The 16,800-nt window shown below is 41.7% G+C and overlaps 2 protein-coding genes across 4 annotated transcripts; both read left to right on the top strand.

The window, feature by feature from the left end:
* Nucleotides 1-5,216: 5,216 nt before the first annotated feature.
* inpp5kb (inositol polyphosphate-5-phosphatase Kb) lies at nt 5,217-11,767 on the top strand. 3 transcript variants are annotated; one of them, XM_031872697.1, is made up of 14 exons: nt 5,217-5,799; nt 6,244-6,348; nt 6,509-6,617; nt 6,929-7,045; nt 7,453-7,628; nt 7,723-7,834; nt 7,917-8,026; nt 8,119-8,145; nt 8,398-8,547; nt 9,032-9,245; nt 10,100-10,237; nt 10,322-10,405; nt 10,498-10,602; nt 10,699-11,767. In XM_031872697.1, the coding sequence occupies exons 1-14, from the start codon at nt 5,579-5,581 to the stop codon at nt 10,762-10,764; spliced, it is 1,734 nt and encodes a 577-aa protein (XP_031728557.1). In that variant the 5' UTR covers nt 5,217-5,578; the 3' UTR covers nt 10,765-11,767. The 3 variants fall into 3 exon arrangements, with proteins under 3 accessions (XP_031728557.1, XP_031728558.1, XP_031728559.1); XM_031872698.1 differs by lacking the exon at nt 8,119-8,145; XM_031872699.1 differs by lacking the exons at nt 8,119-8,145; nt 8,398-8,547.
* Nucleotides 11,768-12,444: 677 nt separating this feature from the next.
* Nucleotides 12,445-16,762, top strand: nle1 (notchless homolog 1 (Drosophila)). Its single transcript, XM_031872694.1, has 13 exons — nt 12,445-12,529; nt 13,007-13,158; nt 13,318-13,538; nt 13,723-13,802; nt 13,916-13,992; nt 14,083-14,180; nt 14,574-14,766; nt 14,900-15,035; nt 15,119-15,165; nt 15,252-15,454; nt 15,577-15,736; nt 15,836-15,906; nt 16,002-16,762. The coding sequence occupies exons 2-13, from the start codon at nt 13,021-13,023 to the stop codon at nt 16,012-16,014; spliced, it is 1,437 nt and encodes a 478-aa protein (XP_031728554.1). The 5' UTR covers nt 12,445-12,529; nt 13,007-13,020; the 3' UTR covers nt 16,015-16,762.
* Nucleotides 16,763-16,800: the final 38 nt, after the last annotated feature.

Below are 16,800 nucleotides of genomic sequence, written 5' to 3'. Positions count from 1 at the left end.
TCAGCTGTAGATTAAAATAAACACCTTCTAATTAATTGGAGTGGAAAAATGATTAAAAGCAAAAACCATGTTCACTATTTCCTCTCCTCACGTTGTTCTTCCCTCACAGGGACCACGTCTTATTGGCAGGACAGTGTATAGATATATATTTTTGTTCTGAGTGTTGTAGTACCTCTGTCGTCAGTCTCTGAACTACACTCGCTTCTCTCTCTGGAAAGGAACATATAACAGCAGCTTGGGTCAGTTCATTGATCCACGTAATTAGCTGATGGCGTCAGCCTCGGTGGAAGTTAGAGGTTCCCCTCCTATGGTTTATGATGGCCGATTGAGGGGAAATTATTTTACATTTAGGAGCACTCGGAGCAGGAGGGTTGGAGTTATAGCTAGATAGGAAGAAAAAAAAGACGATTAGATGTGGTTGTTTGAAAACAGATACTGACACTAGGTCCATACAAAATTGTGAGAGAACATGGTTTAACAGAGACAATCTCATAGATATCTGTTGTTAGATTCCTCGATTTATAATCAGAATATGAAACCAAATGATTCCACGATCCCAAACTGTTTTAAAATCTCTCTTTCGCTCTCTTACTCTCTCTTACTCTGTCACCCCTGTTAAATTGTCTCCTGTTTTTCTTTCTTTTATTGTGAATTTGTGCCTTTTTGTCATCTACCAATAACACTACTGTACATTGGAGACGTAAAGAAATGAATAAAAAGAAGCAAAGCAACTGTACATATGCTATGATGTGAATGCTTTTTATTGTACTGTGAGACAAAAGCTGGCTAACCGCTAACAGCTCATGGAACTGCCAGTGTAGATTAACTTATTCATGTGTTCGTGGAGCTATAGGGACTGGTAGGTAGTTTTTCTTACAATTGGACTGACGCTAGTTGTTTGCCCCTGTTTCCAGTCTTTGTGCTAAGCTAAGCTAATAGTTTCCTGACTATAGCTTAATACTCATCAGACAAATATGAGAAAGGTATTGATTTTCTTATCTAACTCTTAGCATGAACGTGAATAAAGACGATATATTAAATTAACTAAGTCATTGGGTAACTCTTACAGCGTTTTTTTGAGTTTTAAGAAAGTGTAAGTATGTGTAAAACTTGTTGCTGTTTAAAATATTTTAAATCCAAACCCAGGAGATCACATGTTTTCAACTGCCATATGTGACTTCATTAAGACCAGAGCTTATAATGTGAATAAGAAAAGAACTCCCAGGGACCTTTTTGTTTATTATTTCCCAGAATGGCTATTTCCAGAGTGCACTTTGATTACAATAGCACACAAGCAGAGCACCGTACACATTCCATACTGTCGGGATTATTACTGGACATACAAAGAGGGCTTTAGTGCAACAAATACCATGCGTCATGGTGGCATTCAATAAACAGACATGTCCATTCATGAATAAGATAATACTTTCTCACCGGGCTGTTAACCAACCCTGGTTAATAGCTTGATCCGATGTTACGCTTTAAGTCCAGAGCAGGTTGTGTGAGGGAGCTGAGGCAGCTGAGAGCAAAGTGAGGGAACCAAAAAGAGAACAATCAAGTCTAATAACGGGACTCACCGTAGGAAAACAGATCCAGTCTCTTGACTCCCCTTTGGAGACCTTTGTCGTCTGCGCTCACGGGGTCTGCGGCTTTTTCCGGACACCACAAGAAAGACACATGGATAAAGGTACTGAATGGATGATGGTGTTTTTGTTTTCAGCTGGTATGAAAAATGGAAGAAAGAATAATTTCAGGTTATTATCATGATATTGTTATTTTGCAAGTTATAGGGCATTGTGGAGGAGGCAAATGTGTTTACTTCTGTCCAAGTAGAGAACTGTATAGAGAAGTTTCCTAAAGGGGCAACATGGGTTGAATGTGGTTAAAATGGCCATTATTTTGAAAATCTTAAAACTCTACTGTGTGGAATTGGTTTTAGGAAAAATCTAGCATAGGGACAATCCTGGTACAATTAGTATTCCTCTGTAATACTTCCACTCTCAGTGTCTGTATGGTTTTACAAAAATCCAGTCTCTTAATTAGTCTGTGTGTATCTGTGTGTGTGTGTGTGTGTGTGTGTGTGTGTGCGCGCGCGTGTGTGTGTGTGTGTGTGTGTGTGTGTGTGTGTTTTAACAATATTCTAACAAACCTAACCCATTCACATGAGTTACATGATCAACCTTCTGGAAACTAGTTAAACTAGTTTAGCAGTTTAGCACTAACATTATGGGGGTCAGGTTGAGGTATGAAGCAGTTACATAGTTAAATCTACGCTAATCAATATTTTAAAACATGAGAGGAGCTTTCGGAGTTGTAATTACGAACCCTAAAATAATTATCATGTGACTGCAGTTTCCTTCAGCTCTTAGCATATTAGCATGTTTCAGTTAGTTTTAAGTCCCATGTCTTTACTGTTTTGGTTCTCCATAAAACAACTGTACACTAGCTGCCCTGCGCCAAACAACAGACAAACAAAGTTAGCGACTAGCTTTTACTTCTGCCGATTGCAATTACGCTTCAATAATTATAAAAGTGATGTTCATTTGTGAAGATTATTTCGCTGATCGAAATACGTTTCATAAACTTGTGTTTGCCACAGAGCTTATTTCCTGCAATAATTCTATTTAAAAATCCCACTTGCTTTTTGTCGAGGAAGTCAGTGCGATGCTAACTTCCGGGGTTGGCCTGCAAAAATACTTCATCCCTGCACCACTGTATATTGGACATTTGTCGGGTGACCAGAGACACGACTCCAAATTAATGCTAATGCAGCTCTGTGTCTGCTGCATGTGCAATAACCCAACTAGTTTGTTAACATTTCAGCCAAAAGGTGATAATATTTCAACGTGTTTTTAGCTTGTTTTGCTGCCCCCAAATGGAAAAAAATTCCATTAACACCAATGCAGTTTTGAGTTGACACAAAGTCCTCACAAATCACTAAAACAAGTGTGTCTGTTACAGACTAGTCACAGACGGTGAATACTTTAGTATCCAGGTAATTAGCCGGTAACGTTAACTACACTTCAAGGGCCTCAAATTACTGCTCTCCTGCTTTGGACTTCAATGCTGCTCAACCACAAGCTCCTTTTGCACACAGCCTACCTGAATTAATGCTCAACTCTGAATTGTTCCTGCAGTATGTGCTATTCAGCTCACTATTCATTTAGACTTTAACCCACTAACGTTAAATGATCCCAATGCCAGAGATTCACCCTCAAAACATATCACAATCTGTTTATCAAGTTTTATAAAATGGCTCCCAGGTGAAGTGTCTCTGTTATTCCATATGACCTTCAGGGCATTTCCACTCTAACGTGGATGAAGCTAACAGTGATGTGACAGGATTACAAAGCCATTTCAGAAATGACTTTCAGGCATCCCTGTCAGGTCTGTTTTATTGGGCAGTGGTCTGTGCTCCTTTTAAACTGGCTCTTATAGAAACAAGTATTTTAGCTTGGCATGTGTGTGTGTTTCCATTTTGTTCGGCATACATGTGTTTGTGTGTTCCAACAGGGGAGAACATGAGCACTGGAAGATTTCGAAGTGGTGGGAGAGACCAGTGCAGGTAAGATCAGAATCCCAAATAAACCCTCTTCATTGCCTTCTAATGGTCTTGCAGACGTAAAAAGTAGGACGGAACAATAAAGGCACAATGGTGATGAAAGTCATCATAAGAGAAGCACAGACTTCAGGCAGAGAAGGGTGTATGCAGAGACCAAGAGAGTCCAGAAAGAGGGTATAACCCACCTCTACGGTATCTGGATAACCTTAAGTAGCTTTGTGGCTGCAGGCTCTGAGTCTTTGCAGAGCTTTGTGATAAAACTTAAATAGCCTCCAATTCCTAATTTCTGACTGGACCGGTGAACCCCCGAGGTTATCCACTTAACAATTCTGCTTGCTAAAGAATGTGCAATAAGTCTCTGCATGTGACACTGTTACATGAAGTGGCAGGGAGAACTGGGGCACCCAAGATTAGCATTTTTTGTTTTGTACGAAGGCAATCTCGTCTAGTTGCTTTTTTTCCAATTGTCCCCCACAGCTCTCCAAAATGTAACATCGTTGTTTACTTTCTGCTATGATGTGTTGTTTGAACACTGCTGTACCAGTGACTCAACCAGAAATGATTTCATATGAGTAGTTATAGATTATAGAGTCATTATTTACTCATATACTATAAAGGCATTTGTCAGTAAGATACAGGACTATCCAAAATTGTACTCAATTATGTAATCCTCAAAATAGGGCAATACAGTTCATTTCCATTCCTTTTGGAATATTTTACTCCTGTGACAACAATCAACACAATGTCTGAAAAATGTTTTTTAATTATTTCCAAGATATTCTATAAATTATCACAGCAACTATATTATTCTGTTCGTAGTCAATCCAACAAGGAAAGACTGTTTTCTGTAAGTATAAGGGTAAATGTTGAAGAGAATATATGATATTTGATGCATTAAAGCCACATTGTTACTGTAATGCATATAGTTTAGGATCTCCAAATTATTGAAGCCAATGTGTAAAACTATAAAACAGTATCCTCCTATTTCTAATCCTAGTATTTTTTTCATAGAGAGACATATTTTCCACTACTTTATTCTGGAGTTAAACTTTGCAAAACCATTTAAATATGACACAAAATGCTTCAGAGTTGCAGATTGCTTCATCAATTGTGTGCATGAATCTATTATGCAATGTGTCCGCTATTAAATGTGCTGTAACACTTGTTGATTAGAATTATTTGAGCTTCTGTTCTCAGAATAAAACATCCATGTCAGAGCTTACAAAACTGAATTGAACCCCCCACCTCTCTGTGGGTTTCAGAGATAACCTTTCACCTACATAAGAAGAGACTGGATTAAGGCCAAAAGAAGCTAATGCTATTGTGTGCTGTTGTCCCCTCACGAATGCATGACTGTAATTGCGGGGTTGCATGCATTGTTCAGTGCCCTCAGCTGATAGAGAGAATGCCGTTAATAAACCTCTTAAGGACCTGAAGGGTCACTCAAGTCTTGCAACACCACTCACAATGATGGAGGATCAGCCTCCAGTCCTTCTCTTCTACACTTCTACTGTGACGACACACACTCACAGACAAACACACACACATGTTCACATGCCCGTCTCCTGCCTGCGATTATCGTCCAAATCTGACTCCCTCTTGCCCACATTCCTGAGTCGACCCCACCGCTTTGTCAGTCGTTGCTCCGATTGCCGCATGAACACACGGGACTCTGCCACAGAGAGGACTGCGCCGCTACAGACAAAACTCTGCCCAGTGCTTTCGAGTTTTTTATACGGTCGACGTAAATCAGAAGCTGCCCGAAGAGAGATTTGACTAACAAGGAATCCGTTGACGTTACTTCCAGTGGCCTGAGCAGAGTGGGCCGCTTTAATGGCTGCAACCAAACCAGCCAAAGAAGTCTGAGGAGAAATAAAGCCAGAGGAATTTCTTCCACTGGATTTTGCTTGTTTGCCCTGAAAGGACAGCACCTTTCTTTTTCTATTTTAGTCATCTCATATAACCTTCCTGACCCTAAGGACAAACAGGTAACAAAACTAACACCAGGATTTAGAGATGGACCCCTTTAGAGACACGCCACGCGTGCGCTCTGACAGCATGAGCAGTTCAGTGTCTCAGGGATCGAGTTCCAAGGTGCTCCTCCGGCAGCGTTTGTCTCAGCTGCTGACCTGCATAGAGGACATGGGCTCTGATGACGAAGCCAGTGAAGAAGTGTCACGCACTCTGGACGAAGCGTTTCAGCTCTGCGGGCGCTTCATTCCCACAGATGCATTCAGGTTGACATGCTTATTCACATACACAAGTTTGCTCAAATACACTGGCAGGAAGTGTTTGAGTTTGTCTGTATTTCTTTACGGTTTGACTCTTCTTGGTGGTTTCCAATTATAAGATTAAAGAAAAAAAACAGCTATGTTATTTATATTCTTCTGTATTTTTACTTTTGTATTTTCCAATGCCCGATACCTCAAACTAATTGTTGAATGCTTATTTATATGTTGTTGAAAGTAGAAATAGAAATAAAGTAAAAAATAAATAAACTAGAATTTATTGTCAAGATCGAAATGGCTTGTATTCCAGGTTTATCATTTGTAGTATTACATTTACATACCACCAATAGCTAAAGACAATGACTCTGAGACAAGTGTATTTGCAACAATTTGTCAGTATTTTCTCTTTTTCCATCACTTTGGTCAATTCTTGTCATAATCAAACACTGACAGGCTGCACATAGTGACCTGGAACGTGGCCACAGCGGAGCCCCCTGAAGATGTCACCACTTTGCTGCAGCTGGATGTCCAGCCCCCTGGAGACCTCTATGTGATCGGGTGAGAAATAACAATATGGAAACTGGAATTTAAAACTTTTGCCGGGAATTAGACTGAAGGATTAAAGTGTCTCGTTATTGCTTTGTCAAGAAAAGACGAAAAAGATCACAAACGTGAGTGTTGTTGTGTGTTTTCATCGGTTTGTGTTGGTGTGTGTCAGCCTGCAGGAGGTGAATGCCACCCCTGTGAGGTTCATCTCTGACCTGCTAGTGGAGGACGCCTGGAGCCACGTCTTCATGGACACACTGGCACCCAGAGGCTTCGTCAAGGTGAGATGGGGCGGAGGGAGAAAAAGGGAAATAGTAAGGTGTGGACTGATATGAACAGAAGTTACACATTTAGATCCATTAATTAAGCTGGTGGGAAAATATAGTGTTTTTTATACCTATGGGGCTACTATGATAAAAAATCCTCAAATGCTCTCAGATGTTATCTTTAATGCAAAATAGTGTTCCTCATAATGTTACACATAACTGAGTTTAACCAAAACATTTTATAGGAGAGATAAAAAAAACTACAAAAGAAAGTTAACAAACAATATAACAAAGGATTAATGAAATGTATCTCCCTCTCTGTCTAGGTCACATCAATGAGGATGCAGGGTTTGCTGCTGCTGGTTTTTGCCAAACAATTTCATCTCCCCTTCATCAGAAACATCCAGACCACCTACACTCGTACTGGCTTCTTTGGGTACTGGGTAGGTTATCACAAGCGCTGGCTATCCCTGAACCTTATCAACAGCAACACTGTTAAACTCTGCACACCAGAAATCCCATCAGCATTAGATACTGCAGAGTTTAAACACATTATGTAAGGCCTATTGTGTTTGTTTAGTGGGATGTGCAACAGCTTTGACTGGTTGAACTCACTAACAAAGAACAGTAGAACTGGTGCGTTGGGGCAAACTCTTGCTAGAGATATTGGAAAAACATTATCTGGCTGAAACTACAGTATGTTTGACTTTCTTGTAAATACTGCAATAAAATGAATCCATATTTTTACTGCATCATTAGTCCCACAAGATCAGAAATATGGAGTTTATACTTTGGAAACCAACTTTATGTTCACATGCTGTATCCGTCCCCCTCTGTTTATCTGTGTCAGGGTAATAAAGGAGGAGTGACCGTCCGTTTTTCCTTCTATGGCCACATGGTGTGCTTTCTTAACTGCCACCTGGCAGCTCACGTGAACTACGCTCTGCAGCGTGTTGATGAGATTGAGTACATCCTGGAGACACAAGACTTTGACATCTCTGACACCCCAAATGTCCGGGATCACAAGTCAGTGCAGCTACGCCGACATGCTGACAATCACACACTCTGAAATACATGTTGTGTAACAGGTCAAAACGAAGCTCCATCTCCTCTCCCACAGGGTGGTGTTCTGGTTTGGCGACCTGAACTTCCGTATTGCAGACCACGGCCTGCACTTCCTCCGTTCGTCCATCAACAGTGGGCGCCTTAATTTGCTGTGGAACAAAGACCAGGTGATGTGCCGAAATAAGCACACGCACACACACGCACACATATAGTATCACACACTCACAAATGTATTTCATGTTCCTGCAGCTCACCATGATGAAGAAGAAGGAAGCTTTCCTGCAAGAATTTGAGGAAGGGCCTTTAAACTTTAAACCCACCTACAAGTTTGACCGTAACGGTGAAACCTATGATACCAGGTAACGTGTGCCGAAAACGAATATACAACACACAAATAGACACATTTCTCAAACTTTAACTGTTCTCTTGTTTCCGTTGAAATTCTGCAAAGCACTCCGAAGACATGGTTGGGTTTTGCGTAAGAAGCACTCTATGTTTTTGTGTTGCATGCCCCACATTCCCTTATTTCTTAGCCACAGCCCCCCCTTCTATATTTCTCCTGACAGTTAAATGTGTCTCTAAACGTCACATGTAACCCCTGAGACACGCTTAACAGGAAACCAAAGCAGCCAGGGCAGTAAACCCCTGACGTACAGGTGATTTTGGGAGCAGCTCTTTCTGTGAGTCATATCCATCAATGACACTAGCACCATGTATGTGTCTCTCTCAGAAAGAGCACTGTGTTGCTGCCCCTAACCATGTACAGACCCAGGCCCCTGCAGCGCTGCAGCACCACCCTCTTCTTCCTCCTCACCTCCCTCACCTGGGGGCTGCTCTCTGTGTGGTTGGGGGCCTGGCACAGGGAGCTAGACCCGCCAAGGTGGGTGTCTCCATAGATATACCCTGTAGGAATAAGAGCGGGCCCCAAACTATTCAATATAGGCCCCTTTAAGGTTTAATATAATCACAAAATAACTGGAGACACTGATATAAATGACAGAACACAAATGGGGTTTAGTGAATATAATAACCTTCATGAATTTCAGACATGTTCTGAAAATTCATGATCCTGAGACAACTTCCTCCTCCACCCAGCACCCCATTGTTTGTTCTTACATAATGCATGTGTTTCTATAGTGAATGTGCATATACACAAGCTGTAATACCATGTCTCCTTACAACCATTATTTATCCACAGTATGCTTCACCGTAGGTATAGCCCTGCACTGCACGTGTGTGTGTGGTTTGTAATCTTTATTGTCTCTAATATTTTTGTTTAAGAATAATAATTGTTGGAAACGTGACATATCTAGCATTAGAAACAGAGAAACTGTGTGATCAACACTTGGCATTGCTTTGCTCAGTGGCAAGAAGAGGAAACCGGCCTGGACGGATCGGATCCTCTGGCGCATCAAACCCAAAACCCCGCCATCAGAGGAGGATGATGAGAAGGCGTCGACTTCTACTGATGATGGTCTCGATGAGTATCCACTCCTGCTCACTCAGGACAAGTACACCAGTGACATGAGCTACGGAGTCAGTGACCACAAGCCTGTCATTGCAACCTTCAGTCTGGAGGTGAGAGCAGGCTCTCTGTAGGACGCGAGGACTTCACACAATTTCTGAAACTAGGGCCGCCTTTGTTGGCACTTTACACACAAAATACGAAATATCTTACATCTTTTGAAAATGGCATTTTTGCATCACAACTTCAAACACGCACATTAAATAAATAGCTCTTTCCACATGCCAACTCCACACTGATGTGCTAAGTATAAAACGTTAGAGTTTTTGGCATTTTCATTTGTTGCATACTGTCGATACAGACTATGGGGAACAAATGCAGTGGGGAAACAAACACATTTGTTTATTCTCAATACTCACAACAGTATCACACAACTGAAGATGACATGAACATAGGTACTGTAAACAAAACACAGTATTATATTGCAATAACAGTCCTCTAACTCTCTCTCCGGAATTGTCCTACATTGTTGTGCACGCCAAAGAACAAACCTGAATCCTATTTACAGTGTTCAAGCTCTGATTTCTAAGTGATCTAATTGGTGACAGGTGTTTTCACAGGTGCATTCTGGGTGCAGGTGATTGGTAATTGATTGCAGTTTTAAGCCAACAACACGCACAGGCTTAGTTTCTGAATGAAGTCTCTAACGTAGATAACTGTGTGTACAGTAGCTATTGCAAAATAAACAAACTTAGTGTAATGCAGACCATATGCATGGTTTAGCATACCTGAACACTAGACAGGACACATGAGTTAGTGGTTTCAATGCTTGTGCCACAACTAGTTTTGTGTCTGTGCAAAAACGTGTAAACAGTGCATACTGTATAAATCTGCTTCTTTCCCTCTGATTCAACCACTGCTCTCTGCATTATTAAACTCCTTCTCTTTCCTCTTGTCCCTCCCCCAGGTGAGGAAGTGCTTTGACACACCACTGGTGCACGTCTCTCCTCTGGGTGTATGGAGCGCCGACCAGGAGGCACTTCTTAACTACACCATCCAGGAGGACTTCATGTCCTCCACGTGGGATTGGATCGGCCTGTACAAGGTACTGAGACCGACATAGAGGGGGCAACGAACAAACTCATATAATCCAAGAAAGATTTTAACTCTTGGGGTCATTCTCCCGCAGGTGGGATTCAAGAGTGCGTTCGATTATGAAACCTTTGTTTGGGTTAGAGAGGAAGAGTTGCCAGAGACAAACGAAGTCATTCAGGTAAAGTGAAAGTGACACATTTGTGGAATGTTTGGACAGATAATATAAGAATTTTGACTTCATTTTTATGAATGTGTATGTTTTGGTTACAGCTATCTGTTGATAAGGACGAGATCCCTCTGCTGGGTGGACATTATGTTTTGGGTTACTACAGTACAAACATGCAAAGCATCATCGGCCTCAGTGCTAACTTCCAGGTGAGTGTACCACTGTTACATTATACTTTGTTTTATGCCAGTGACGTATTATCAGTTGTTTACTAAGGAGAGGATTGTGTCCTTTCGATCTTGCAGATCCTGGAGTCAAAGCGTGCCGTCATGGAAGGTCTCGTTCCTGAAAACATCAATGGACTCAACTAATAGGAAGAAATTCACCACAGTGCCAAATCATATTCCTCTCCCCTGGAAATTTACACAGAATTGATTGTGTGTCTTTCAAATTCCCCAAGATCAAATCATCTACTAGATAAGCTGATTCTGTCAGTAAATAATGGCCTCCACACTGTGCTAGCACATGAACTGGAAACTGTTTCCAAGTCTGCCTTTAAGGAGTTCACCTTGAGTCAGATTCACTCTTGTTGGAACGCTTTCTCCACAAATAAGATGTATTGCTGTAACGAGTAGCCGTCCAGCTTATCCACGGGCCTTTTTCTGCCTGTTAGTAAATTAAGTTTTGTTTGTAAGTGTAGTGGATTATACACTGCAGGTCAATACAGTCCTTGGTCAAATTATATTTGAAAATACACTTTTATGTTTTGATTTGGTCTCTGTTAGTGTCAGTGCAGAGGGTTGTACAATAAGTGTAAGACAGATCTACCAATCATAGGGAACTGTATAGAAAAGGCTATGTTGATGCTGTTACTTTAATGCAAAAGGATGCATCTGGTAATTGAGTTGTTGAATTCTTGCTGTGGATTATTGATTGTGTCTTTGGGTGAAATGATACAGATGGGAGAAATATATATAAAATATGATGGACACATGAAGTCCTCGAAGAGCGTTTAATGTTAGATGTGGATGTCGATGTGGACTTCTACACTGAGGTGTTTTGCGTCATATACTGCATTATAACAATTCAGATATAAGTTTAATGTGTATTATGACAAACTCAAAGGCAGTAAACAGAATCATGATAACATTGTATGAATAAATGATTTATCTATCTTGCTGTAAACCAATTAAATGTAGTTTCTCACATTAGTGCAATATACAGGATGCCTTTTTCTATCGCAATGCAAATGTGATGATTGTTGTGTCAAAGAAAAACGGTGTCAAAATGTCTGAGGGTGTTATAGTGAAATTGTGTCTAATTGATTGAGTGAACAATATCAGAGCAGCAGAGCACAAACAGTTCAGTTTTCCTCTTCATGTATTAACCCCCCAAAAATGTTTCAGGTCTAATTAAAACTGAAAATTAAAAGCTGACTGCGAGAGTTCATTGGCATTTAAAGTAATTCATTTGTGATTGTACTCAATATGAAAATAGTACAACCTATCTTCATATCCAATGTTAATGATACTATTCTACAACATCTCTTACAATCAACAACTCTGATTTGGGGAGCTTGAATCTAGATATATTCATTGTAGAGGTTGATTGTATTCAAGATATAGATATGGGTCATCTGTGTATGTTTTAATAATAATAATTTTAGAAATAATCATTATTATTCTTATTAATTGTATCATTAGTGTTATATTAATATTATTGTTATTGTCATAATCATCTTCATTGTTATTAGTATCGCAATATATGTTGTATCATCATTAATATTAGCATTATTATTATTCACTGCTATAATTAAACACTAATAATACTAATTTAATGTTGTGGTGTGAGGAGAAGTTGTGGAAACTTTTTTGGGGTTTCTCTTGAGGTACTTGAAAGTTGACATCGAGCAAAACTTACAGAAATATCATTTTTTAAAGTGAAAATGGGTTAAGTATCACGGCCATAGACTGGCAAACCAACAACAACGGTTCTTCGCTTCATCTTTCTCCCATGAATCATTGCGCGAGTCCGCTCAGTGACATGCCAACTCCGGCTTCTTGGAGTATCTCTTCTATAAAGGCTCTTCGCTGATTCACACGTGGGGAGTTTGAACACATCGCTATCTCGCTTCAGGTACAGTTTTAGCACATGTATGTGCCAATTCGATGTCATATAAAACTAGACACAGGTGTGTTAACACATGGCGGTCATCTTACTGCCCTGCGATCGCTGCTAAAAGGAACGAGGTGTCCAAAATGTTAGCTAACAGCAGGCTAGCGGAGTTAGCTTGGGGGTTACTGGTTGACACCATAGATGGTCGACATAGGCTAGCTAAAAGTAAAGCGCTAAATAGTTAATTTCAGGTGGTACGATTTAGTCTCAACCTAAATAACAATGTTAAACATGGCCATACAATGTGTTGCTCTTTGTCCTATTTTCTAAAGTAACGTTAAAGAGTTAACGTAATGGATATCACGTCAGGAAACGTTGGTTTACGTCCGTTAGCTGTGGCTATAATGTTGCCTTCAAGACTCCTCGATCTCCCACTGTTTACAGCATGTACTTAAGTATAATATACGTATATGTAAAGTGAACTTAATGTTTTTTTAGATCCAAATCTGAGGATGACGAGTGAGGACGTGGAGCGTCTGTTGATCCAGTTTCAGAATGAAGAAGGGGAGGTTCTGGGCTCACCTTTCGATGTGCCTTTAGACATCACTCCAGACAAACTACAGCTCGTCTGCAATGCACTGCTTCAAAAGGTAATCCTTCATAACAGAGATGTAGCATTTAGTCTTAACTATTTGAGTGTTAACTCTCTTTTCTTTAGATGTATTAAATAATTAAAGATGCAACTACAAGCTGACATTTAAAACCCAATGAATAAAACCCTCGTGTTGTTTTGCTGTTATTCCCTGTAGGATGAGCCAGTGCCACTGGCATTTTTTGTGCGTGGCGAGTCTGAGGTGGTGTCCAGTCTGGGATCGTGTGTGCAGGCTCTCGGGATCGAGACGGAGCAAGTTGTGCCAGTGGTTTACCAACCTCAGGCTGTGTTCAGGGTCCGAGCTGTGGCCCGCTGTACCAGCACACTACAGGGACACACAGAAGCTGTCATCTCATGTGCTTTTAGCCCCACTGGCAAGTGAGTAACTCCAAACGCTGAATTAACAGCTGCCTGCTTGTCATGCTTCTTTGTACTCTGATTTATCTGAGAGTCCTTCTGATATAACAACAATTAGAGGGGATGAAATTACAAATTACATTGTGAACACACCAAGGGGTTGATTTAAATATGCTGTTAATTCAATTGTCCCTGTTTGTTTCAGATATCTGGCCAGCGGCTCAGGTGATACCACGGTACGTTTTTGGGACTTGACGACTGAGACGCCCCACCACACTGCAAGAGGTATAAAAAAAAAAAGAACTTCTACAAGGCAGCGTGAACAGCGATGCTTCTATATACCAATGATTGATGCATGATTTCTAGACACGAATGAGCTGTAATCTGCTTTATTGAAGGACACACACATTGGGTACTGAGCATCGCCTGGTCACCCGATGGAAAGAAGCTGGCTTCAGGGTGCAAGAACAGTCAGGTGAGCTTCCAACACACAGAATATGCCTTTTTATATTTAAGATGCATCTCCTGTACGCTGTATTTATTGTTTGTGGCATTGTGTCTGTAGATCTGTCTGTGGGATCCGGTGACGGGTACACAGATGGGGAAGACTTTGACCGGACACAGCAAGTGGATCACTTGGCTCAGCTGGGAACCTCTCCACCTGTGAGCACTCAGTTCATCACTTTCTCTGAATGGGTTCTGTAAACTGCTGCCTGTTTAATGCTGACCTAAAGCACAGGTGTTGCTAATGACCTTAACGATGGCTAAGTCCTCTTCAAGTGACAGTGAGCCAGCATACACAATAGCATAGAGTTTGAGAGTTAACCTAGAGTTTGGTTCTGAAAAAATAGAAATCCAGTCTTGGAACATAATCTTTCACAAAAAAAGGATCTGATATGGGGCGGTAGCCTACTGGACTTAATGGTTAAGGCCCATACAGTATCACATAATCTTTGTGATTTTCTGTGATTTCTGTGATTTTACTTGTAAAAAAACTCAAAAAAAGGTTGCATTGACTAACAGAAGACTGCTTCTCTGATCTCCCTCTCCCTGCAGTAACGCAGAGTGTCGGTACTTAGCCAGTAGCTCTAAGGACGGCTCAATACGTGTCTGGGACACGGTGCTGGGACGCTGTGAGAAGATCCTGACTGGACACACCCAGTCAGTCACCTGTGTCAAGTGGGGAGGAGATGGACTTCTTTACACGTCCTCCCAGGACAGAACGGTGAAAGTCTGGAGAGCCAAAGATGTAAGTGTGTGTGTGTGTGTGTGTGTGTGTGACACACTTCTTTAAATATTGATTGCCAGACAGAATACGTGGAAGAGACATCTGTGTACCAAAGCCAGACTTAATGTGTGTTTACCTCTGTTTGTGGGAATAGGGTGTCCAGTGCAGGACTCTGCAGGGTCACGCCCACTGGGTGAACACCCTGGCCCTCAGCACAGACTACGTCCTGCGCACTGGAGCTTTTGAACCTGCAACCGCCACTATCAACCCCCAGGACCTCACTGGATCATGTAAGGATCATGTGACCTTCTTTGAGGAAGAGACTTTTCTGGCTTAGATGTTTTCATGCAACAAGCATTTTTCTATCCCCCAGTGGAAGAGCTGAAGGAGAAAGCTTTGGAGAGATATAATACCGTTAGGGTGAGTACCGATTGTTGCCTGTGCTGATGTGTTCAAGTCTGCTTGTCTCTTGTGTCAGTTCCCTCACTCTTGTTGTCGTGCTGCAGGGTCCGGCTCCAGAGCGCTTGGTGTCTGGCTCTGACGATTTCACCTTGTTCATGTGGAACCCCGCAGAAGACAAGAAGCCTCTGGCCAGGATGACCGGACACAGTGCTCTGGTCAACGAGGTGCTCTTCTCCCCAGACACCAGGCTCCTCGCCTCTGCCTCATTCGACAAGTCCATTAAAATCTGGGACGGACGCACCGGGAAGTAAGAAAATGTCTTATCCTGAATGAATCTGTGTAATACTGCTGTTGTGCAGGCGATGGTGCTGTGGGCGTTAGATTTGTGTGCGTATTTATGTATCCGCCTGCTTGTCCACTTTCCCTAAGGTACCTCATATCCCTGCGGGGCCACGTGGCATCCGTGTATCAAGTGGCGTGGTCGGCAGACAGCAGGCTGCTGGTCAGTGGCAGCAGCGACAGCACACTTAAAGTCTGGGACGTCAAGACGGGGAAGCTGAACATGGACCTGCCGGGCCACGCTGATGAGGTAAGGGGGGGGGGGGGGGGAAGGTGCTGCTTCCAAATAGTTTTGTATTGATGGTGATTTTAGTTTTTTGTCTAATTGCCTCTTTTCTTGGGTGTGTAGGTTTACGCAGTGGACTGGAGTCCCGATGGACAAAGAGTGGCCAGTGGCGGGAAAGACAAATGTCTCCGAATGTGAGTGAGATTCGGAGAAACTATCTTTTTGTCATTTAGTTAAATACGAATGTTTCCTAACATGTAACTACTTTGTCCTTGTGTTATAATTCCAGATGGAGAAGATAGTCGCACCTCCGTTCCCCTTCCTTCCTAACGTTGGCCGAGGATCTCACATCTTCTGCGATCAAGAAGCGTGACAGCTGGAGCAAAGGCGGCTAGGCTGTACCTAATCCCCCATTTGGCTTTACTACACTGTCAAAAATGGCATTGTGTCAAGGAGCTTTTAACAGTGTTATGATGCAGATGCCCTCTCCAGGTTTGAACCTCATGTGGGAATATGAACACTGTAAGTAGTTTAGCGGAATGGGAGTTTAAAACGGGAGAGTTCTTAATCATCAGAACTTCCATCCAATGAGATCGTTGCCAGCACAAGTTACATTTTAAAATGTATGTCCGTGTTGGCGTCTCAAATTGAAAGGGTTTCCATTCATGTACATATTGTTTTGTGTACATCCGGGGGCCCTGACATGTAAAGAGCTTAAAGTTTAAAGCCTTGTTATAGTGCCACACCCACACAACTAATTCATTTCTGAATGCAGAATATAATGAGATGCATACATTGACAGATTACAATTTCACCTTACTAGATGAACTATATACTGCAGGGGACAGGTGGAGCAGCAGGTGGGAGCGTTTAAGACCTTCCTCTGTGATGTTAATGCCGACCACACTCGCCCTGCACCTTCAGCCTTTAATCTCCTCTGGTCAGCAAAGCCTCGTTCTGCTCTGAACTCTCTGATCCTCCATCCCACTGAGGAAAAGTCATTTATTCATTGATACAAATAAATATTTACATAACAAACTTTTACCAAAACCAGGGAAATTGCTTTTGCATCATTTTAACATTTTGGG

Source organism: Anarrhichthys ocellatus, unplaced genomic scaffold, assembly GCF_004355925.1.
Source record: "Anarrhichthys ocellatus isolate YVR2014 unplaced genomic scaffold, GSC_Weel_1.0 scaffold65, whole genome shotgun sequence".
NCBI lineage: Eukaryota > Metazoa > Chordata > Actinopteri > Perciformes > Anarhichadidae > Anarrhichthys > Anarrhichthys ocellatus.
The sequence above is the reverse complement of the archived record's forward strand: the minus strand, read 5'-3'. Positions and strand labels throughout refer to the sequence as shown.